The sequence below is a fragment of the Pelecanus crispus genome, chromosome 3, assembly GCF_030463565.1.
Source record: "Pelecanus crispus isolate bPelCri1 chromosome 3, bPelCri1.pri, whole genome shotgun sequence".
Taxonomy (NCBI): Eukaryota; Metazoa; Chordata; class Aves; order Pelecaniformes; family Pelecanidae; genus Pelecanus; species Pelecanus crispus.
Window position 1 is genome coordinate 17187864 of NC_134645.1, and position 24838 is coordinate 17212701.

The window sequence follows — 24838 nt, forward strand, 5'->3', positions numbered from 1 at the left end:
AATGCTATTGGGACAGGCTTCCTTGGATGTTCTTGTTTTCATCAAGGTGGCAGAAAGTCTGATTTGGTTTTCTGTGGTTTTAACTGCTTTTTATCTAAGAGATACTCTTATTCTCTCTCTCTCTCCAGCTGTAATTCATGGAGTAGAAGGTGACATAAAGGGAACCCAAAAGGCCTGATGTAGGAAACTATGATTTCCACTCCTCCTTGGCCTCTTTGCTTAGCATCATGCTACAGCTCTGACTTTCAGTCCCCGCTGTTCAGCATCTGGCATGTGCTTTTGAGTCACACTTATGTAATTCCTTCCCCATTAACATCAGGTGGACCCTGGTCATCCAGGATTTAAAGTTGGTTATTCAAAGCACAGCAACCTGATTAAGTCTTTCATAACCCTGTTGTCATTAAACCTTATGCCCTGTCATCAGTTTAACGTTGGAGGATTTATCCATAGCCTTTGACCTGACTGATCCCACGTTCTCCAGTGCTTGTTGCCTGCTGGCTAAGCCTCTTCAGTGTCATCTGACCTTCTCTAAGGGACTGTTTTAGGCTAGATGATTTCATTTTGTTCTCTTTCTCCAGGGGTTTGAGAGACATGACTGGTTTTGTCTTGGTCCCTTTATAGCTCCTTTACATTTGCAAAGATTTAAGGGTAGATGTTATTATGTGGTCTGAGGTACTATCTGTGAAGCTCAGCAGCTCTCTGTCCTTCCTTTCCCCTCTGAATTTGTATGAAGTTATATAAAACATCTTTGTTCTGTCTCTGAGATTAGTCTCATTTCATACAGCTTGGCGCCCTCTGAACCTTGCATTGATTTGAATCCAACTGCCACAGCCACAGTCACATGAAACCACACTGTTTCTTACACTTTCCATTACTTTGTCTCAGTGCAGAGCATGGGCTTTTGTCTGGTGGCTTGCAGCCTCACAGGGTTTGCACATGCTCCCGCACGCGTCTTTGCTAACTGGGGAAGTGTTATATTGCTCTAACAACAGCTGAGACCAGAGAAAATTGAGCCCAGCTTGGGGCTGTTTTTTTAAGGACTTTTCCCTCAGCTTCCAGCAATAAGGTAATACATGCTTTCTCTGGTGTTTCCAGGGTTCGCTGCAGAGGGGCTGGAGCATCCTTCTCTCCCTCATTTCCAGAGGCAGAAGTGAGGCAGAGGGGGAGGAGGGGAGAAAAGTCATGCAGGCCTTCAGGTGTTGTGCAGGGACTGCAAGCCAGGCCTGAGGACAGGACTGCCCCACAAAATGTCGTGGACAGCCTAGTGAAAAATGCTGGAGAGCAATGAGAAAAAGGGTACTGAAAATCAAGGAGAGGGATTTTAAGAAGCGCCCTTTGAAAATCCTGCCCTGAGCTCATTAAAGAAGAAAAAAAATATCTTGGAGGAATTGCAGGATTTCAAAATCTCATTCAAAGGAGGATCCTAAAATTACAGTGAATGTTCATTATCATTTTGCATAGTGGTGAGAAGCCAGAGGACACACCCTGGCTGCTTTCACTGTGCTGTGTAATAGCAAAAGGTCCTTCTCCTAAAGAGGTGTAAATCCCAAATGTGGTCTTAGGACTGATGTGTGCTCACACCACCTGCAGCTTTGCCATCACTGCCATGCCTGGCTACGAAATGCTGACGTGGGCCAGACATACTGCAGGGCCGAGGGGAGGTGGGTGCTGAGCTGTCACCCTGAGTCAGGGTGACCTCCCGGGCAGCTCCCCCACCATAGCCCACCTTGCCCAGGTTACCCCAACGCTTATGGCATGCCAGGGCCGGGAGGCAGCTCTGCTCTGCCTGTCCCCTTTCTGCCCGGCATCACCTGATGGGCTAATCCTCCTTTTGTACACCCAGAAAGAAATATGCAACGCTTCTTCTTGTTTGCTTTGGTAAGTAATGACAACACTATCTGTGCTGGTGGCGGAAATATTGTCATTGGACAGCAATCTAAGCACTTTACTAAGACAAACAGGCATGGCTTTCCATGCTGTTGTTCCAGGCTTTTGTCAGAGCTAAGCATACACTGCTGCATTAATTCTTTACTTTGGAGGAGGGGCCATTTTACAAACAAAAGAGGGCTTTAAAGATTTTTTTTTCTTCCGACCGCGAAAGACCAAGTGACAGTGTGGGAGAGTAGCTAAGTTGTAGCATGTCTTCAACCCCCTGAGTCAGAGTCAATCCCTACAGGAGCTCAATTTTTCCTGGGAGAATAGCTGTAAGAGCACCCACTGATCTTTTTTGGGGAGCTTATGGTTTTCAGAGGGTTTCATCAGTGTGTGTTTCAGCATCCTGACCAAGAGGCAATCTTAATTCTTTTCTCACTAGGAATATCCTGGGCTGAATTTACTGTTCCTCAGCTTTATCCCTTAAGCAGTAAGCTAAAATGTTATTTCATGTTTTTACAACTAATATTGAAAAGGTGGAAAAATAAAGCAAAGTAAAAATAAAATGAACCCAAAACTGCAGCAAACATTTAAGCCTTTGCTCAAAAATAATCCAGTAAAAACAAAAGAGCAGGAAATTCTGATCTGCAAAAAGACTGATTTTTGCCACTTACTGAAACCCCAGAAACTTCAATTACAAGCTCTTTCTTTTTTTTTTTCCCTGTAAAAAACCACCACTGGGTATAAATTTAACTTTTTCCTCCTCTTGTTTTCAGAATTATTGGTTTAACAAAGTGCAGTAAGGTAATAACACTTCCAAATGTTACTGGTACTACAGCCGTGACGGCGGGTGCTCCGCGCAGCCCCTGCCGAGCTGGGAGCAGCGATGTAGAGGCACTCCGCACGGAGGCAGCTTCGGCTAAGGAGAGAGGGACCCACAGCAATCCCTGCAGTTCTGCAACCGCCTGGATTAGTGCAACCTTTAGACCTGCGAACAGTTCCACATGGGCACTGGCGTGGGAAGTCAGCTCCCACTTTTTCATGGAGTGGCTAGAGCTGGTCCTGAAGGAGGTGATGGGTCTGCACCACAGCCCCGAGGAGAAAGCCTCTGTGAGGCTCTAGCAACCTGGACAGCCTTAACATAATGCTGCCTGGCTCAGTCTGTCTCTCTGCTTTCTACCTTTCCATCTTTCTACCAGGATTTGAAAGCGGGAGATAGTCCAACAATTTGGCTGTCATCAGTTGTGCACCCCTCGAATTAAAGTGAATCTGAAAGCCACACCCTTATCTCAGGTAGTGAAAGGCATCTGTCCTTTTTTATACCATAGATTATTGCTGCTGCTGGTCCAAGAGAGTTGCAGTTTTGCCCCTGTAGCTGGCTGGCTGTGTGGGAGCTGCCTTTCAGTGGCTATGACTCCAGATAATGGAAGAGTCCTGTAACCCCCACAGTGGGGAAGGAGCCAGTCTGTTTCTCACTAATGAACTACATAAACCACATATGATTAAAACCACTCCTCGAGTGAGGCAGGAGATCACCATGGATAGTCTCAGAGGAACATGGAATAGCAGCCAAAACAGCGGAGTCCTGCTGCTTGCAACTATTTGCCCACCCAGGGCAAGAAGTTGTGGGCAGAGGAGCGGGAGGAGGGGTGGAGATGACTTGAGGGAGACTGGAGAGAAGATGAAGGGGAACCTGAGTTTGCAATAGGGAATAGGGGTATCCTAGCTTCCAAAGGTCTTTCTATTCACTGAATAGCAGCCGTTTCCAGGCTGGAAGAAAACAACTGTTGTGCAAAGTGCCCTGGGGACAATTTGGCTCAGGACCAAAAAGTGAAATGAGAGTTTCAAAATCCCAGTAGTGCCAGCAAGGATTAGCCTCCCAAGGTCTCACTTAGAAGATCCCCAGGGAGTAAATATTCACTGAGCTTTATGCAGCAACTTTGCAGTACTAAGAGGAGCAGGACATTTGGTGTGGAGCCTTTTGGAGCTGAACATCGTGGCATCTCCCAGACAGTGGTCACCTGGCTGCTGCCCTCACTCATCTTGGGAAACAGCTTGAAGACTTCACTGGCTAACCCAGCTGGGAAATTTGGGACAGTGCAAAATCCCTCCCTGATACAAAGGCATTAGGCAGAAGAGTATTATAAAAAGCTATCAACTGTGATAACAAAGCTGGCTCCAGCTCTTTGAGGCAGGCATCTTACTGTGCAGGCACTGCTGTCCCTGCTCCTCTGCCTTGCAGCTCTCACCTGAGGGATGCAGGTACAGTGTAATCAAACAGGTAACACACTGGGCAGGGCGTCAAGAAACCTTGATGCATGTCCTTGAGATGTTACCAACCTGCTGCGTGACTGAAGGTGAACGAGGTCACCTCTTCGTGTCTATTTTCCCTCTTCAGACAGGCTGGCTCTCTCCTGGCTGTGTTGGTCTGGGATTGTCTCTTGCTCCTTACAGGCACAGCACCTGCCTCAGGAAAGGACCCAAAATCAATTATAGATTGCCAATATAACTGTTACACTGCAAAGTATTTTGATATCTTCAGGGCAGGAGGTTCCCTTCACCCCCACACACAGTGTGCATACAGTTGTACAAGGGGACCATTCCTTGAGCAGCAGAAAAAGATGCAGAGATGGTGATGCCCCCTCCTCCATCAGGAGGGGTTTGTGGCACTGCCAGGGTGGTGGCTGCCGGGGCAGCCGGCACAGCCAGGGCACCTCTCCTCCTATGAGGGGGGAGTGCCATGCCACATGTGCCCTTTCAGGGAGGCCACAGCTACCTGAGTCAGCTCTCCAGCCACCCACTCACCATGTGCATTTTGGCATTGTCCAGGCTGGCACACCATGTCCCTCCACCCCAGCACAGGGGTGCACACATGGTCCTTGGGGTTTGTAGCAGCCATGTCACCAATTTTTCCATTGCTCCTTGCTGTGAGAACCCGCAGCAGAAGTGGAATAATCTCTTTCATCATATGTACTTTGAATGCTATTATTGAAAAGCATTTTTGCAATCCTCTTTACACAAAAAATTGGGCAAGCTGAGTACATCCTCCAGTGCTCACCAGCTGCTTCCACAGAAAAGTGGATCCAGCCAACAAGGGCAGAGGTCAGGTGTACAGAGAAAACATGGGAAAAATCACATGCAAACCTATTCCTTATCAAAGCTTTATTAAAACAGCTAAAAAAAAAAAAATTTTACTTTGCACAGCCTTTCCCCACCAGAGATAGCAAAAATAAACAAATAAAATCAGGCCAATGGCAACTTGCCCCGGTTCTCACAGAATGCAGGGAAAATTGGTTTACTAATGTATAGAAACTCGCCTCACCCGTCGCCAGAACTGTGCCCCTTCTTCCCTACTTATTTACTCTGGAAAAATCACCAAGTACTTTGTGTGCAGCTGAAGTGAGAACAGAGCCCAAAGGTCCAGCAGGAGACAGAGGCACATTTCAGACCTCAGTGCACTGGTTAGTACACGTACCCTGGTTAAGAGAGAAAAAACCTGAAAAGCGGCTAACTAACATTAAGAGCCTACCCAAAATTTTTGAAAATTTTTCATATTTTCCAGGGCTTATGTTGATTTTGAAGAGATAGCAGCGGGTTCCTAAACACACTGTGCAGAGGAGCACAGCCCAGCAATGCTGGGGCTGGGGGTCGGGTTTGCTGGGTGTGATGTTTCAGTGGCATAGCTCTACCAAAAGAGTATTTCCAATCTGTGCTGCAAAATGAACCAGCATAAGCTGGCCTCAGCTCAGAGATCTCTATTTCCAACACAAGCTAAAGACAAGCCTGTCGAGAGGAGCACGAGAGCTGTTATATGGATCAAGCTAAAATTCATGACAGCAGGCTGTCTTGGGATTTCCTGAGTTAGCAGTCACACCTGGGCCATCATGTTCTGCAGCCTCCAATGGCTGTGCCCTCTGTGAGTTCATTTAATCTCTTTTTGTACCAGCTAAGACTTTCAGTCTCCGCAGCACGCTACGGCAGTGCCTCCTACAGTTTATATATGTGAAAGGGCCCTTCCTTTCATTTACATTTGCTGCCTGACAATTTTACTGGGAACCAGCTGATTCTGGCATGATTAGAAAACAGTGACTCAGGACTTTCTGTTCATCATTTTATGTTTATACTCCCCATACTGTTGGGTTTCTCTTCCCAACTGAAGCGTCTTGGTCTCCGTAGGCACTTGGCTGCTCTACAACGTTTTTCCTGGATGTCTCACAAACGGTGGTCCTTCCACTGTCACAACTCGATGATCTTACAGGTCTTTTCCAACCTAAACAATTCTATGATTCTATGATTCTGTGATTCTATGACTGCCTGCCACACCTGGGGCAACCACTGCACCAGCCGATGAAGTGGTATTCCCTGTCTTCCTTTTGTCGGATCTTCCCACATGGGCATCCTCTTTTTCCTTTCCTTCCTGTCCTTTTCCCTGTGCCAGTTTGCCCTCTCTGTTGGGTGCCTCCTCCAGACTCCATGCTGTCTTCCCTTACCAAAGCAGAAGAGAGAGGGAACGTTACGAGTGTTGATGTGGTGTAGGGGTTTACGATTACCATCATCAACCCACAGGTTGTATAAAGGAACTCTTTGTGGCCTACTTCTCACTCAAGGTACTTTTAGTCTTAAAAAAAGAAACCCTCAAATTTAGTAATGAATGATATATGACCATGTACCTGCTATCATGTCTGACTTGGCCATATATTAATTCATAATCTATGTAGGTCAGACATGCCAACTCAACCTAGAAAGAGCCCATATGAAGGTCTGTGGTCTGAGGCTGTGAGCAGAGTAATTTATTATCCCTCCTCCATGTCTCCCACCATATCCTCGCAGGAGACAAGAACATCATCAGAGGAGTACATCTGACCCCTTTGAGTTCAGATCTCAGAGCAAAATTTGGGAAAGCTGGAAAACAAACTGAACAAAACAGAATAAAATATTTACTATTGTTGGCGCACAAAGTGCTGAATTTTATACAGCTTTTCCCAGAACAATCCAGATCAATGAAAACACTTTTCAACATAGTGCAGACACGATGATCTTCGGCAATAGAATAGCCGCCTGGCTGATCAATCGAAATTCTAGCTTGGACAAAATAATTTTCCCATTCAAGACTGAATTATTCACTGCCGGCTGTAGGGTTAGTGTTCCTCTGCCAGCGTTTAAATTTCTGAAGCCTATTTGGTGGTATTTACACAAAGTAGCGCTATCAGCACCACCACCGAGAAATTTTCATTGGGCAGGGGAACGCTTCCCTGTTAGCACTTCTCAACAGAGATCTCAATAGAGCAAAGGAGATGAGGAGTGCGGCTGCAAGGGAACCCGTAACTGCAGCACCAGTGTTTTTCCACCCCTCATTGCTCCCTCTCAGCAGTGACCATGAATAACAAGCAGGAAAAACAGAGGCAGGTTTTGAAGAGAAATGAGGGCAGTGGGGGGGAGGAGGAGGGGAGGGCCCTGCTTATGCAAAAGGGGGTATAAAAGGGGGAGCCGAGTCCCCTCCCAGAAATCGGGAAGAGTGGGGCAAAAGGAGAGCGCATACCTCTTCGCTGAAGACCCAGGTTTGGGAGGTCTGTGTTTCTTTGTACCTTTACTGCGGCTGTTGCAGGGCAGGATTCATTAGGAAATGTGCGTGGGCCCTGGGCTTGCTTTGCACAGGGGATGCCTTTAGGAACAGCCTTGCTTTGACCTTCTTCGGTTCCTAGTTGCCAGAAAGCTTTTTGCCCAAGTTTGGCCCAGTGCAGGTTTTCTCGCACAGCTCTCTTTGGGGAGCCAAATCGTCAGACATTGGAGCCGAAGGGCAGGATAGAGACTCTCTTCTTTCTGAAGCCGAAGCTTTATCTTTAAACAGATGCTCATTCCTAAAACCATGGCAACCCAACAAAAAAAGCCCGACAAAAGGGTCCACATATAGTAATTAGAATAATGCTTGTGCACTCCCCCTTAAAAGTGGCTCAGAAGTAAAATGAAAGACTAACTGTAATTAAATCCTACTAGGATAAAATACGTTCCAGGTATAGCAGTGTATGTTCTTCATAGTCTGAAAGCTTCTCCTTTAGTAGCAACTGTGAGAAGATAAAAGACAAAGATCTAAGAAATGCGCTAGTGTGTGATGCATCTTAATAGGGGAACATTAATTGAGTGAGCATAAGTGACCAGCAAATTAGGGAGGGGTTGTGTCTGAGCTTTGTAGTAGGGCATGAACATAAGCTGAAATCAAAGGTTCTCCCTCATTACTGAGGCCAGCCAAATTCCCAGTGGTCTGAAGCAGGAGGAGCACTGTGGTGAAAGTGGGTTGTTGAACATTTTCTGATGAAACTTTTTTTCGGGATAAAGCTGGGACTTTATTTCAATTACTTTATTGATTGAGTTGGGGGGGGGGTAAGACTCCTGAGATCCCCAAAGATACTGACAATTTTTTGTTGACAGAAAACAATAGAACTGAGTGCACAGACACCAAAAGAGCCCCAAAGGTCGACTTGGCCAAAAACCCTGAGAACTTTCAGCTAAAACCTGAACTTCCTTTATGTGACAGAGCCACCAGAGCACCACATGGGAGTCACTGTTCAGCTGCCTCCTGCTCCCCCTCTTCTGCGGGGCAGCATCGCCTGTAGCCAGGGATGCCTGCCTTGGGGCTGGTGCCCATAGCAAAAGGAGACCACCAGGAGCTGCAGCATGGCTTGGTCATGGACCGTGGGGGAGCTGGAAGCAAGAGACACCCAAACAACAAGGCCCTCTGGGTGCTAGAGCAGCATTTCTGAATCATGCATAGAGGCATAATGATTTAAGGAAAAAAATACACTGGCTGCGGGTTATGCGATTTCCCCTTCCAGTGTTTATTGTCCACAGTAAACAAATAAGTCTGGCAGCTGTTGTGTATGTTATTAGCATCACTCATAGCTTATTAGCCAAAGTCAATAATTCTTGTTAATACAGATACTTTTCAGTGTTTAACAGAGCAGAAGGTGCCTTTCATTGAAACAGCCTTGGTGTCTGTGACCTCATTACTGAGAGAATCAGCCTGGGTTTGTTTTTACCCTGTGTTCAAGCCTCGCCTAGGAGGACATAGCAGACCAGCTATAGCTCACAGGCATGCCCTGGTCTGGCCACTCGTGCACACCGCTGGTCCCTAGTGACTCACGTGGGCCCATGCGTGTGGAGGTGCAGGAGGCGCAGTTTTGGGCTGTGCTGTCACACCTCCCACCCACACCTCCACCAGCCTCTAAGGGAACAGCTTTCTCCCCCAGCCTGCCTGCAGGAAGGATTCTCCGGGGAGATGGGACAGAAGGGGGGTTGCAACCTGAGACCGAGGTCGTTCCCTTAGCATTTAGCTGAACAAAATGCATTTTTAATGGGGGAACTACTTCTCCTGTTGTCTGGATCCATGGCTGGGCTGCGTGCATTTTATAGCCATCTGGAGATGGTACAAACACTCAAGGACTGTTCTGTTGCCAGCTGCTTCCTTGACCGAGATGCTGAGGCAGCAAGAGGACAAAACACCTTAAATATTTCAAGCTGTTTGCTTAAGCATTGTGTGCACAATAGTATGTCATACGGGCCTGTGCTCAGAACCTCTTTCAGACCTCATTAGAGCTACGGTAATCAGATTATTTAAATGAAAAGCAGGGCTGCAGAGACAGAAATTTCCCATCCCTTCGGTGTTAGTCACCTGGCACACAGCGCTCAGGCCAGCAGGGCTCAGCTGTCGCTGTCTCCACCTTCAACTCCACCAGCTTCGGCTGCCCAGGTGCACTGAAAACATCCCTCTTTCTCTGCTCTCTTCTTGAAGCCAACACATAACTGGGCACCGCAGGATAAACCACAGCTGACTGGCCCTCTAAAATCAGGGCATGGATGTTAAATCAGCCCTACTCCCATTACAGCCATGGGATTTTAATTACTAACCATAACAGGGACACTGAATGAGACCCAGTCTAACCCAACTGCATCATCCCCAGTTTGATTCACTGTGTATTTTGCTTAAAGAGGAGGAAGGGGCATACCAAACTGGAAGACCATTTCAAAAGCAGCAGAAAGATCTCCAAACCATCCCCCTTTTGCCATATAGGACTTGGGAAGCTGAGACTGGGAGGGATGCCATCTCAGTGATCTGGCTCTGGCAACCTAATCTATCTAGCTTTCATCCTCTCCTTTTCAACATATTTTGTTTTGAAGAGGAAAAAGAACAAACTTTTGATCTTCTAGATAGGTCAAGAGGGAAAAAAAGGGTAAAAATTGAGAGTTTCAATCATTTTACTCTGCAGTAGCGTACATGTCCCACTCACTGATGGGTACCCATGCTGCAAGGTAGAGATAAAAAGCAACTTATCTGAGAAGAAAAAAAATCTGGTCCGACTGTACAACAAATACAGGTACAAAGAAATCTGCATTTCTTTGAGTCTGGCACAAAATGAGCTGAGTTATTTTCAGCTCCTATAATCAGTTCTTCTGCGTAGAAAAATGCCTGTGTCTGTCAGTAAATGTGTAACTGCATGCTACACAGATGTGCTGGGCCCGGTTAAAGGTTGTGTATCCGTCCTTGGAACTTTCTATGCAGCTGGTGTTAAGCCATGCTCAGGTTTCATTGGGTCCTCTCTGACCTGAGCTAACTTTTTTTGGCCCCCCAGCCTGTGATGTAAAGTAGCTTTGCGCAATGCCACTGCAGGCATGTAGAAAGGGCCCTCCTGTGGAAAGGGCATAAGTCCACCAGCAATCACGCCACACTGCTCCAGGGGGAAGAGGTGTCACGAGGAGCCTGCCCGAGGTGGGACGGTGTTGGAGAGGCGGCACACACCAGGACACAGGCGAGTAAGCGCACTTGCTGGATTTACTTTGAATGCCAATTTTTTTCAACTCAAGTTTTTGTGCTTTCCTGAAAGGCTCCGGGCTGACTCCTTTAGGGAAATAAGCCATGCTGGCTTTCCACAGATGGGGCTTAGTGTAAGTGGTGACAGTGAGAACTGCTCCTCTTGTTCCTGGTCATGAGAAAAGAGTTGACATTGTGGCTATGGCAGCCATAGAGAAGTAACCACCAGGCACCAGCAGTGCCCAATGGCACAGCCTGGCCAGATGGCATAGAGTCATCCTCACTGCTGCTACAGGAAGGGTTAAGAAATGCTTCAAAAGGATTGTATAATGGAGAGAACAGGGTGGGATGGGCAGTGCTTCTAATTCATGGCTTTTTGGTTTGTTTTCCTGAGCTGTCCCAGTTTTGGTTTGTTTTCCTGAGCTGTCCCAATCTGGAAAATGCAGAGCGTATACTAGAAATGCACAGTGGCTGGACTAATTGTGAAGATGAAGTTGGGAAGACACCTCCCAAGACAATTTTTTAACTGGTCATAAGGAATGAGGAAGCCCTGCATGTTGCCTGCTACTAGCGGGGGCTGGGGAGGGGGAGACACATCAGGAAGCAGAGTGGACAGCAGCTCCGACTGCAGCTGCCTATACGCTAATTTAGAGGATGGGGTGGGAGTTAATGGGGAAGAGCAATCCTTGGATGAAGGCACAAGGCTGGAGGTCCTCCCCTGCATGCCTCTGGGGAGCAAATAGTTTAAGGACTGACCCGCAGGCACCCAACTAGGAAGTTGCTCAGACATCCCAAGGAACTGTCACAATAGCAGAAACTCCATTTGGAAACCAAGCTGTTAGATAGGAGCCTACAGCCTGGGAATGTAGATGTGCACGTTAGCAGGCATATGTACTTAGCAAGGCATGCCTAATTACCCAGCATCTGTGCATCTCAGTTTTCATATTTGCAAGAGAGTGGTGATACTCCAAACCAGAGTATTATTAGGCATGAAACACTTGGGGATCCCTCAGTGAAGTGAATATGGTTATACATTGTAAATCAGGCTGGGAAGGTGACAGGTCTTGAATAGCTGGATTTAAACCCAGACACTTCCACCCTATGTAAATTAAAGTGTTGATGAGACAGACATTGCACTGCATCCTCTCAAAAGGCTCAGGCTACCAGAATTAGAGTACCTGACAGGCTGGCACGACTCAAAAAGTCTGGGAGAAAGAAGGCGGAGAGCAGAGCTTGGTTACTGGCAAGGCTGTTGGCGTTTTGCCCATCCAATGAGCTCTGCAGAGCTTGGAAAGGGCAAAAGAGGGTGAACAGAGCTACAATAAACAAGAAACGACTAGTAGAATAAAAATATACCTCTGAATAACAGGGTTTTGGCCAACAATAAGTATTACAGAGGCATAATTTCCAGTGCATTTGGATTTCAAATACACAAACTCAAAGTCATATACTAGAAAGCCAGGAAAGGTACAGCAGAACTATTAGTCATTAAAAAAAATGGATATAGGAAAAGTGAGAATTATAAAAACGCAAAATTTGCCAGTGTGTTTGCACACACATGTGTGTGTGTGCCTATGACTTTCTCATTCCTAATATGCACCAGATCCTTTGTGCCAAAACACCAGTGACATCCACACCCAGTAAAATTCTCTATTTCTTGTCAGGGAACACAAGAGCAGCAGGTGGTCTTTTACCACAGGAGAATACTGCCTGTACAGTAGAGTAAAACTCAGCTTACCACTTCTAACTCTGTATTCAGATGAAGAAGGTGCTATGAAAATGGTTTCGGTGTTAGCACATTTGTATAAGGAAGCCTTCAGTGTGTTAGCCTAGAAGCTAGAATTAATGTTTGCACTGGGCTATGAAAACACAAAATGCTCTGCTAGTGCCAAGTATTATGCTGACTAGACATACAAAGCAGGATCCTTCAGTGGTTGGACCTTAAGAGACCTGGCTGCCAAGCCCACTTCCTGCATAACAGCAGGCAAATCGCTTAGCCTGTCTGTATGTCAGCAAGATTTAGTGCAGCAGTTCACAGAGATAGCTCTGACCAGGTCCCTGGAGCAATATACTTGCATTATTATAATATTTTGCCAGAACTAGCACACTCTAGTTTGCAAGCCTAACTGGTTGGCATGCACAAACCATATTGCCTCCTGTGCTAAATAGTTAGGGTACTGCAGCGGGTAGGGGAGTCAAATCTCTGCTTAGAATTTCCCCACCTGCCGCCATTGAAACGGGTGGCCATCTCACCCTGGGCTTTTCAGGGGGCAGAGTCAGACCAGCCAGCACTAAATACTGAAATTCCTGCCTTTGTAACTCCAACACAGCACTAGCACCTCACCCTGTGAGTAAGAGAAACTAGATCTACAACAGGCTGATCAGGCTTCTTTCCTCCCCACTTCTTCTTTCAGCAGACACCGTGGACGCAATTTTTTGACATGAACCTGGCAGCAGATCTTCTCTGTTTGTTAGCATGCCTCACTGCAGTGACTTGTGACCGGGTCTATGTCCACCCTTTCAATTTGTTTTCTTTCAACAAGAGTACCTGTGAGGAACTGGAAAGCCTGGTCCAGGAGGGAAAGAAAACTTTTGTCCCCATCTCGATTGAGTCTCAAACCATACCTGCTTATGAAGATGACCTGAACAACAAGGAGAAGCTGGAAGCCCCAAACCTGAGTGGCCAGGGGAGGCAGAAACTGAGCTACCTGAAGGATTTTGTGTACATCCTGGGCGCACGGTTTTACAGCAAGCTGCGGGAAGCGCGGCAGGGCCAAAACGTGCTCCTGTCCCCAACCAGTCTTTACTGCTCCTTGGTATCTTTCTACCTGGGTGCCTCAAACCAGACGGCAGCTGATTTGCAGGGTTTGCTGGGATTTGTTCCCCCCTCCGGAGACCCTGACTGCACCTCCAGGGTGGACGGACGCAAAGTCCTTTCCAGCCTGAGGACGATCGAAAGCCTCATCAAGAGCAGGGATGAGGAGCTGCTCTTTTCCAAGACGCTCTGCCTATTTTCTGCCCCCAGTGTACCTCTATCCCAGCTGTTCATGCAGGACTTGCTCCCCTCTGCTGATGCTCTCTACGCCCGAGCTGTTGACTTTACAAATCCAAGTGAGGCAGCAAAGCAAATAAATGCCTTTGTGGAGGCCAAAAGCAAGGGCCAAAGCAAGTGCTTACTGACAGACATCGATCCATCTGCCGACCTGCTGTTTGCGGTGGATGTCCACTTGGCAGGTATGAAGCAGCACTGCTCGTTTTGGGGGCAGGTTGGGTGGAGGATGGGCAGCAGTCCTGCCCTCGGGAAGGAAGCAAGGTCATGCCTGGCCAGCAGCGAGAGGGAAGGGCTCAGATGAAAGGCTGGACCGCTGCTCCATGTACAGTGCCCTGCTCCCCACCGCTGTGCTGGGGGTCCTGTCTGCCTCTGCCATGAGCCAGCAAGGGCAATGGGGAGGAGGTGGAGGGAGATGACCTCCAAGAAATTTTCCTTGTCTAGGAAGCTAAGGATTAGGAAAGGTGTGGGAAGGTGAATCAGAGAGCATTGCGCAGCATTTCTGACTGCAAAGGAACTAAAAGTCATGCAGGGCCTCCAGCAAAAACAATCAGGAAGTAGGTTTAAAGCAAGCCAAAGAAGTACCTTTCCCTAGAACCTGTATTTCCGCAGGCAAGCTGGGGGTAACAGGCCAGAGGTACAGATTCAGGAAAGGCTTAAAAAATATAATGGACATAACTCCTCTAGTGGCTATTAAACACAGAAGTCTGGAGGCAACTTCTGGCTCAGGAAGCAACCAAACAAGCTACCAGTTATGGAAGTGTGGACCATATACAAAACTGGAAGAATTAAGGCAACCCCTTAATTACCTCGGGTTGTTCCATGCTGCTGTCCCAGAAATCCCCTGCTACCACAGCTGAGCCTCCTCTTCTGAATGTAGCTGCTTTTCAACATCCTTGCAACTGAATGCAATACCAGAGGTTGCCCACTTTAGGACAGCTTGCCTACTGGTGACTGTATTTCAGAAAACTTGCAGTGTTTCTAAGTGGGCCTCTGCTGCTAAAGGTAGAGTGCTGGTGCCCATGAAATGCTTTTGTGCCTTCATCTTCCCACCTGTAAACTGGATATCAGGTTTTCTTTGCCTTTCATGGGTGCTGTCATTAACTGATCCCAACTCCTCAAGGAGCTGTGAGCATCAGCTTTCTCTTCAGTGTAAGGTTTAGCATAGAGGTGATACTGCAAAAATAATTCTTATGTTACAGACTTGGGCATGGTCACAAAAGCAGAGTTTTCCTTTAGCAGAACAATTTTTTCCTTTTCTTCTGTATTGGAAATTTGTAATTTTATTAGCTTAGGAACACATGCTCAAGGTTCTGAGTTGCTGGGTCAGCTCTACTACCACCTCTCTCTCAGAAGGGTGCACTTGAGATGTTGTAGTCTCCATATGTGGGATGGAGAAAATTGGCTCAAGAACAAATGAATTAGATAAGCAACTCTTTTCTAATAAACACAGGAGATGACTTCAGCATTTGCTTTGCCATTTGGTTGTGGAGGGGCAACCATGACAGCCAATGCTGTTGTGTTCCATGTCTGTCCCTATAGCTGCAGAAAGGAAAAAGTACATTTTCTTTGTCTGAAACACATTATATGTGCTCCTGAGATGCTATCAACAGCCACAGGATTGATAAAACTACAGAAATCCATGCAAAACAACAGCTAAATGGTCCAATGGTCTCATCTGTTGTTTGCTTGCACACAGTTGTTTTCATATTTGTAGACTTGCTGCTGAGCAAGGGACTGCCATTTAGAATCCAATGCAGAACATCAGGTGCAAATTTTACTGATAGACTACTTTTTTTTTTTAAGTTGCAAAATAATTATAAACCAGTGAATGAAAATAGCACCATGGGACTGCGCAATCTTAAGCGCCCTTACTTTCTCCCATTTAAACTCTCTTTTGAACAGACTACCCTCAACAATTCAGTCTTAACTAGAAATTTGGTAGGATGCTTTTTGCTGTTTGGGTTTTTTTTTTTGTTTGGTTGGTTTTTTGTTTGGGTTTTTTTTTTTTTTTGAGTAAAAGTCATAGCTTTCCAGAGAAAGTTGTCCTCTCATTATGCTTGTCAGGCTGGCATAAAGCCTGTATTACAGAACATGGAGATCATCACTTGAAGCAGAGAGGTCCACTGTTTCTTTCCTGTACCTCCAAGTCAGTACTGCAGAGTACTGTTTTAGTCTCCCAGGCTACATCTTTGCTCTGTGGCTGACAGCTTCTTTAACTTCAGTTACCTTCCCTATATTGTAGACACAGGTTTCTTCCCTGCTCTGATGTGGTTGCCAAAAGGTTGCCCAGTCCCACAGCTTCTGTGTCCTGATACGCGGAATCTCACTGTAAAAAAACATTTCTTCCAATGTGTCAGCTATCACCTTCTACAGAAGGGATGTTCATCTTCTTTAGTTTTCCTCATTTTACATTCCAGGTGTCTGAGGCAAAAAGCAGGGTTTCTTTAGTAAATACCTCTCTCCCGTATCCTAGAAAAATGCTTGTAAGAAACAAACAGTCATACTAGGATTGCTAACATCTTTTAGAGCACTTTCAGGGGAATGCACATCTAGTGTTTGAGGGCACAGATGTCCAGACCCTCACCCAGCAGTAGCCCACGGGAAGCCATTCCAAACACAGGGGTGCTGATTTGTCATTGTTCATGACTGGCACAATATTAACAGACTCAGTCCCAAAGTCAATAGCAGAGCTTTGAAATTTTGCAGTATCTTTCCCAAGACTATTTAAAACCAATTACTAGCCCACCTTGATATATTTAGATATCTGAATCCTGAGTTCTTTTTTTTCCCCTTCACTCTGTTACAGTCTTGACTTTTGCTATCCTGTGAGAATAAATTCTGCAGGTTATACAGATCCTGTGAAAGTGGCTCCCTTCTGCTTGCATCCCTTGTTCTAATGAAATAAGAAAAAAGGTGAACAACTCTACTTCCTTATTCTTTGTTCTGCTTACACCTTTCACATATCCTACCTGCTGCTGCTTTTTGTTGAAGTTACAGTAGGTGAAAGTGCATAAATGCTCTTTTTATGCAAGGTCATTTAGGAGGCAAGTGTTCTTCTGCTAACCCACTTACTACACATTAAATATGTCAGGGTCCAGCATTCATCTGGATGTACTGGAAAATAGACTAGTTAACAGTACAGCTAGACCAGCTCCTATTTTATACCAATATTAATTACTATAATGCAAGGAGGTCCTTTCTTTACCACAACATATACATCGTTTTCCTAATTCCACCAAACAGCAATTTCGAGATTTCTGATCTTTGCCCTTCTCGCTGATGGCAGTAGTTTCTTTAATGCCAACAGGATTATCTGCCTAACTGGGCAGCAGCACTGATCTATGGCAGCGAGCAGATAACATGTTGAAATGCAAAGCTGCACAGAAGCAGCGGGAGGTGAGAGCAAGGCTTCCCAAACTTGTGAACTGGGTAAGAAATTTATATTAAGGTTTAGCAAGCGTTCAGGTATGTCCTTTTTAACCTACTTGGCTCGATCAACACTTTGGTCTTATGCTTATTACCTTCCCCATTGCTTTGGTTCATAAGATCGCTGAGACCTTAGCCCGAGCTTGCACTGCCTTCCCTCTTGTGAGCCCACCCAGCTGCCCGCGAGTGCTCCTGCAGCAAGGGCTGTCTCTGATGGATCTGCTCCCAAATGTGCCGTCACCGCCTCTCAAGGGATGGAGAGGAAATCCAAGCAGACCCTCCACACAGGCTTACGAGCCAACCGGGAGCCACCTGGCAGCCTGTGAGGAAACAGGCAACAAAGCAAGGAGAAATACTGTGCCCAGGAAAGGCCACGAAGCCAGTAGAAATACAGCAGCTTTGGCCGCAGTCCTGATGGTCGCGGTCCCTGTGCTGTGAGCCTGCACCAGCCTCTGCCTGATGCTACCAGAAGGCACATTAAAGGCAGGATACATATGTTTACAGTAGCTAATTATTTTATACACACAGTCCTTGTCTAATGCACGGTGTGTTGTTTTTAAACAAACATATATACCAGCTAAGGGGCAGAGGGGAGGAATGAAGAAAGAGAAGAATCAATTTCTTCTTTCTCAATCTGTTTTTCAGTCAACATGAAGCAAGCCTCCCGGCTCAGAGAGCCTCAGGAGTTCTGGGTGGATTCAAACACGAAGGTCTTGGTCCCTATGTTGTCAGTCACTGGGACATTCAAATACGAAACTGATGCCAGCGGGACTTTTTCTATGGTGGAAGTCCCCATCAGCAAGACTGCGCTGCTGGTGCTGCTGCAGCCGATCAATGGCAGCGACCTGGAGCATGTGGAGTCCAAGCTGCCCTTGCAGTCCTCGGCCTGGCTTCAGCAGCTGTCCCCAAGGTAAGGCTTGGGGACGCACGCCCTCCCATAGGGATGAACGGGACCGGGTGCACCGCGGAGACGTGCCTGCTTGCTGAGCAGGGGCAGGTCCTGCCAGGGAGGGTTTAACACCGAGCGCAAGGAGAAACAGCTGCAAACCCAGGGGCCTCACTCCACAGGAGTTTGACTTCAGTAGGATCAGCTGTTTATTGGGGGGTATTTCAAGGAAACAAGCAAGTGCCTTTCCATAGCTGACAACACAGGACCCATCAAGTGGGATGATCTGGGGTTTAATAGCGTACCTGGGGCAGATTTAGGGTGACTTCCCACTTGGAAACAGTAACATAATGCCCATCAGCCCGTGGTAGCTGTCTGTCCACACATACTGAGCGCTACTGGTGGCTGTTTTCACATGCCAGTTCCCCAGGACTGCCCAAACGCCATGCCTTCATAGTGGAGAGCACGCACTCACTTGTGTCTCTCTTTTCTGCAGAGAAATTAAATTAACACTGCCAGAGTTAACAATAGAAGGCAGCTGTGATCTACGGGAGCTTCTTGTGGATATGGAACTGCCTGCACTGCTGGGGAAGGGGGCAGATCTCAGTAAAATAAGCAACGCCAATCTAACAGTTGGAAAGGTACAGTACACATCCCTGGCATTTAAAAAATAGCCTCCTGCTCAGTTTCAGCCTCTTTAACTGTATAAATGAATAAAGCTATTCAGATGTTGTTACTGCAGCAAACATAACATGCAACAGAGAAATAAGTTCAAGGTCTGAGCGTGCGAGGTACTCCCAGTACAAATTAGACTGCAGTTGTTACCACCTCCAGCTCAAACACCTCCAGGCACCGCAGCTGGAGCAAGTAGTAGAGGCTGCAGCTACTGGGCTGTTCAGGAATAATCCTCCATCACCTTGGGACTACTCCCAGAAATCACAAACCCAGAGGTACGTGCAGCACACGATCTCTCCTGAAGACAGGCGCCAGGATTCAAGTCCCAAGGGGAAAAAGGCAGAGCTTGAAGGAGAGGGCTGTCTTTCATAAAAAGAAGGCAAATTATGTTCCAGAGGTATAACACAAGTGCCTTGTCCTGATTTCGGCCTTTACTTTTATTTAATTTTATTTTTAGAAGGTGTCCTACCTTGGAAGTTCTGTCAGGGGCTTCAAGGGTACCAGGATTTCATACAGCCCAAGTGTACAAGCAGTTGTAGAGCTTTTTCGCATGTTATGGAACAAGTACTCCAAGGTCTTCAAACATCCATGGCATGTATCCTGTGCTGCTTACAGCTTATCTAAGTTACTGATTACTTCATGTGCTAGAAATCACTTCAACCCCAATTTGTCTCCTCACTATCATGTTCTGATGACTCTGGATTTACTCATATGTTTTGCTTTACAGGTAATAAATAAAGCCTTTTTCAAATTGACCAGTAATGAAACAGATCAGCCAGAAGACCCTGCAGCACAGAAGGAAGATTTGGTGTTCCTGGAAGTAACACTGAACAAGCCATTCCTTTTAGCTGTTTTTGAAGAGAAGTCAAGGGCAATGCTTTTCCTTGGCAGAGTAACAAACCCACTGCATGGGCTTTAAATGCAAGCACGGGGGATGGCGAGGGAAGGACATGATGCACATTTCCCATCACCTTTTCTTATTCATCAGCTATTTTTATGATCTTGTTGAGTGCTCTACTTAGCTTTGTGTCCTGGTTTTGGCTGGGATAGAGATAAGAGATAAAGCAGGTAGTGTTTGAAATATAGCTTTTTTAAAAGCTAAAACATTGCAACATTTCATCCTTGTTCATCTCTTTCACGTGAGGTGACTCAAACTCTTCCTCCAGCTTCTCTTCTTTCCTTATTCCCACTTTGTCTCCCTTCTGCCCTCAGCTCCCTTTTTCGATGCAGTGGGGACAAAGTAGTAGCCAGCAGGGCATTGACTTAAAAAAAAAAAAAAAAAGTTTTATAAGAACAAGCAGCATTTACAATAGAATGGTATAGAAAAGGACCTCTTCATTCCTTAGGAGGTCACTTTTTAATTTTTAGTTTGGTCAGTTTTGCAAGAAAGACCCCCTTTTGCATTACAGTGGAAGTTTTACAGTTATCCACAGAGATTCTAGCTTCATCAGCAACAATTTCCTTTAAAATGCTGCCAACAGCATGGGCAGGCTTTGCTTGTCCCACTGAGACAAGATTTTTTTGCCTTGGAAGCAAAAACACATTTAGAGGAACTTTCTTCTTTCTGCAGCCCAGACAGAAATGTTCATTTCTTAACTCTACGGAAAAGCTAAAAATAGGGTTTGGTAGCGTTAATGAACTGTGATGCATAAATTCTCATAGCCTGACAGAATTATCTCCAATTTTTTTAGAAAAAAAAAATAAGGCCTACTATTCCAATACAATTCCATTCCTTGGATTACTTTCTAACCTGAGAGGCATTTATTACAGCCTTACAGTGAAAAAAGAACATTACTGGTTAGAGCCCAGATCTGTCAACTTTACCATGTCCAAACTATATGTTCCTAAAAAATAGCATTAATGGCAATAATCTATACTAGTATAAATGGTGGATGTGCTGCTACACAGGTTTCAGTGGTCCAGTCCAGCTCTTAACAGAGTCATAAAGGTTTGGAACATTCAACTGGAACAACAGATTATGAGATGACTCTTGAATTAGGAAGTGAGGAATTGGGAGTGAAATCTTGGTACTAAGGAAAGCTCTCAGTGGGACAAGGATTTCCACCTCTCATCTCTAGATTTGTCTTTAGCACTGATGGCATTTAGAAAATAACTGCAAACGCCTTTGGTACATGATGCCACATGTATCCTACAGAGCACAGTAGCTCATTGCCATCCACAGTCGCCCCAAATGTCTATCTAATCCAAACCCACTAACGCCAGTGGCTTGCTATTGGTGATGTAGATACATGACAGATCCATCTAGCTTAATGCAAAAGACTGAGAAATAACATAACTCACTCTCAAGAGTACTAGGATTTCAAGTGCTATAATATAGCATCCATGTATTTATCCGATTATACTGTATATATTCCAGATGCTGTAACATCTAAGTACTGTACTTATATTAAATACAGAAGCAATTAACTATAAACATGCAGAGACAGAAAGATGCAAATAAAACCACTTCCAAGTTTCTTTGCCACATTTCAGTTGGGTTTATGTCCATAACTGCATCCCTTGTTCTGGCTTCTGAAATTTGCTCCAAGTCAATGTTTTTCAAGACAGTATGTTGCAAATTATCATGCAATACAGCCAACGATACAGCTGTAAGCATGAAAGAGGCAGCTTCCAAGTGTTCATACTACTTTAAAAGCTACCCCATTTACTCAGTAATGTCAGAAAGTAGTATCAGCCACAAATAAAATTTCACACCACAAAATGTTCCATTTCTACGATGAAGATGGTGGATAATGAAAGGGAGCCCCTGGCCACTCTGCCAGTCAGTTCTGAGACAAAATGCCATTATTCATAGGTGTGGGCTGTGTGCTGTTGGAGGACACTTTTCTGAAAAGAAACTCTGTGGTGGAGAGCACCTCTCCACTGACACCCTGGAGAAGAAAACAAGGAAGAAAGGGCTGAAACAGGGAACTAAAAGTATACTGGCCAGAGCAAGGACTGGGAAGAGAGAGGTGCTGAAGCAAGCGCTACAGTACCAAAAAGATCTGCACACGTACCCATTCTCCTAGATACGCAAATGGTAAAAAAGCCCAAGCAACCAACCAAAAAAATACCACCCAAAAAAACCCCAACTAAGTATCTCCACTTCCCCAACAATATATACTCTCCTGAGACTTGTTTCTAACACCAATTTTACATCTAAAATTTTTATGGCATTTTATATTTTTCACTCTTCTCCAGTGGTCTCCTCCAGTTCCACCAAATTCTTCTGCCAGGCACACAATGATGCGCATTCCAAGCATCCTAAGCATCATTCACACACTGCGCTCTCAGCTGCAGTCTATAAATAACAGCTCAACAGTCTAGTGAATGAAGCACCTAAAATCATGCTCTAACAGATGGGAGATTTGGAGAAAGAAAATAAAGACAAGGACAGGCTTTTTAAGTTTCATCAAAACAGCATAGTTGATCCCTGAGCATAGCTGACAATTACGCCCGTAAGTTAAAAAAAAATCTAGGCAGTTTGCTTCCTCATCCCTTCAGTTCAAGCATGAAAATACAACTGCTGATGGAAAGAGAGTAAATATTCCCCAATATTGAGTGGTCCAGCCAAATATACATATTGCTAGTTATCTTTAGGTGATGAGCTTAAAACACTCTGGTCCACTTCTGGTATAACCCACAAACTTGAGAATCCAATTACCATTTTAGAAGAAAACATGCCACCACTCTTTCCCTCCTCAATGCTATTATACAAAACCTCTTCCAGCTAAATTCTTTCCAGATTTAGAAAGGCATAGCAAGTTTTCTAGAAGTCCTAGAAGGGAAGAACAAAAAGGCACAAAATCTGCATTACTGTCATGAAGTGAACTGCACTTAAAAAAAAAAAAAATCTGAGGAATGTAAGAAAGAGGATTGGAAGACATCTCTATCAGAACACACTTACATGGTAGATCGGCTCCTCCTGACTGATCCACAGTATTTGAAAATGCTAAAATTCATTTTACCGAAGACAAAGCCAATTCACACGTCTTCCTTCTTTCAACAGGGGTATCACAGAAATTTTTAAACTAACATCATCTTCCACTGAAAGAAAATTAAATGCTATTCAAGTGAACAAACATAAAAGATGGGAAACTGACATAAAACCAGTGATGTAGACATTTACAGCAATCATAGGACCATTCAATAATTTTGATTTGCTATACAATGTTATTTCCTGCCCTGAAATTAAAGCTGGTCTTCAATGGAATAGAACAGAATTCAGCCTGTATACTCAGCAAGCTGATGATGACAAGTAGGAGGTGTTGTTCTTGCAGGAAGATGTAGCAAATCAGGTGCAACAAGAGGGCAAGTAACCTTTTCATGCCTTTTTGGTTTGGTACACAGATTGCATCCTTTTCCCTCATTTTGGAGGATACAAACAAAGCTGTTCTATCTTCAATCACTAGTATGCACAGATCTCAGAATCTGCTACTCTTGTGACAGCTGTTATAGAAATTTAAATTTATAGAGCTACACACCTTCCAAAATAAGAAGTTACACAATGCATTTGCAATACTACAATTACAGTCTCAGAATACAACTTGCACATTAATTTTTTAATAAGAAAACATCGTTGAAAACAACAGTAGCTAGTGGTAGCAAGACGTCTCTACTCCTGAGTCTTATTAAAAGCAAATGAAGAAGTGCAGGGAGACCAAGCTTTCTGTGTTCATCAATTAGAAGCCTGGAAAAATATAATGCAGACAACAAACTTCTTGTTCACAAGTAGTAAGAGTTACGTTCATTCAGTAGTGTGTACCTAAGCCCTTGGCTGGCTAAGGATCTCCACGTCACTGAATGAGCCAAACAGATCTGACATCCGGCAAGTTGGTTCACTTTGCTGTTTCTTTCTTCAGCAATAAATTTGGATGCTCTCTCAGTTGTATATGTTGCCATGAACTGAGAGATGCTAAGCAAATTAGAAGAGCCAAATCCTGCTCTCCATTACTCAGACTGAATCCAAGAAAAACCAACACAATTTTAAGCAGTATTACTTTCCCCACTGCCCCCCTTCATAAAATTAATTTTAGAAAAGTCGTAATTATCACCTACTCTAATCGCTTCAAAAGCACAGTGATCACATAGTTGTGTCTTCTCAACTAAAATATGGTCACTTCTCCAACAGTGAGGAATAAAAGCCTTAATGCTGTGAAAGGTTTGCTCACTACAACTTCAATGCTACATAACAGCCGTGTGCTACAACTCCGTTACCTCTAAGTTCCTGGAAGACTTGCATCATCTTCAGCTCCCCCATTAAGACCCAAGCTCTCTAAATACTTTAGGAAGAAATGGGTATTTTTAATTAACATGAACTAGAATTCCAGTGTTAAATTTTCACAGGGTAAAAAAAAAAAAACCCACACAAAACCACAAACAAAACCTTCCTTCACTCACACAGCGCATTCTTTCATTTGCAAGCCTCAAATTCACCTCCTACTGTTGCCAGACTTTGTTACCTGTCCCTCACATATGAAAGAGAACTGTCAATAGGCAAGTCACTCTAGGTTCAAGAGAGCTCTTTGTTAATCCTTCTACCATTTAAAACCCTAATACACTTTCAAATTTCCTGCTATATAAAGATGCACCTTGTACTGAAGTAAATAGGTTTGAAGTTACAAAAATTCTACATGTATTCAGGCAAAATATTCCCCTGAATTCTAATAGACAATATAATACAAATCAGAAATATGCCAACTCTGAATAAATTCTAGCTTAGGGAATTGAAGGAAAACCGGTAGCCTGAATTTAACAGCCACTAAGTCAGATTGATACTAGAAATTATTTTTTAAATTTAAAGTACTTTAAGAGCTTTTTTTATGCAGCAATTCCCACCAACAAGGTCCTTGAAAAAAACAAATCAGTACAATGAAAACATTCAAAACCCAAACAGGAGCTAACCATATCCCATGATGAGGGAAAGCAGGTAAGTGCAAAGCAGTAATAAGAAATGGCAGATTCCTATTCCTGTGAGTACTTTCTTTATTCCAGAAGAGCTGGAATAAAGTTGTTTTGAAAGCTCTTGACAGCCATCAATGAATACATTTGATTCAAAAACATATGGGACATCAGAAGTTAGGAAGACAATTTATTACATACTATTTTCATCATATAAGTTCAT

At 44.7% G+C, this 24838-nt stretch overlaps 1 protein-coding gene across 1 annotated transcript; it reads left to right on the forward strand.

Moving 5' to 3' along the window:
- The first annotated feature begins 10722 nt into the window (after window positions 1-10722).
- Window positions 10723-19633, forward strand: AGT (angiotensinogen). Its single transcript, XM_009492088.2, has 5 exons — window positions 10723-10809; window positions 13090-13909; window positions 17799-18063; window positions 18536-18680; window positions 19442-19633. Exons 1-5 carry the CDS (start codon window positions 10798-10800, stop codon window positions 19631-19633), a joined length of 1434 nt encoding a protein of 477 aa, XP_009490363.2. The 5' UTR covers window positions 10723-10797.
- The last annotated feature ends 5205 nt before the right edge of the window (window positions 19634-24838 follow it).

What these genes read in the sequence shown, in the direction of transcription:
- AGT (XM_009492088.2), top strand. An exon ending in GGTGGATGTCCACTTGGCAG is followed by an intron (nt 13,910 to 17,798) that starts GTATGAAGCAGC and finishes TCTGTTTTTCAG; the next exon opens with TCAACATGAAGCAAGCCTCC. An exon ending in CTTCAGCAGCTGTCCCCAAG is followed by an intron (nt 18,064 to 18,535) that starts GTAAGGCTTGGG and finishes TCTTTTCTGCAG; the next exon opens with AGAAATTAAATTAACACTGC.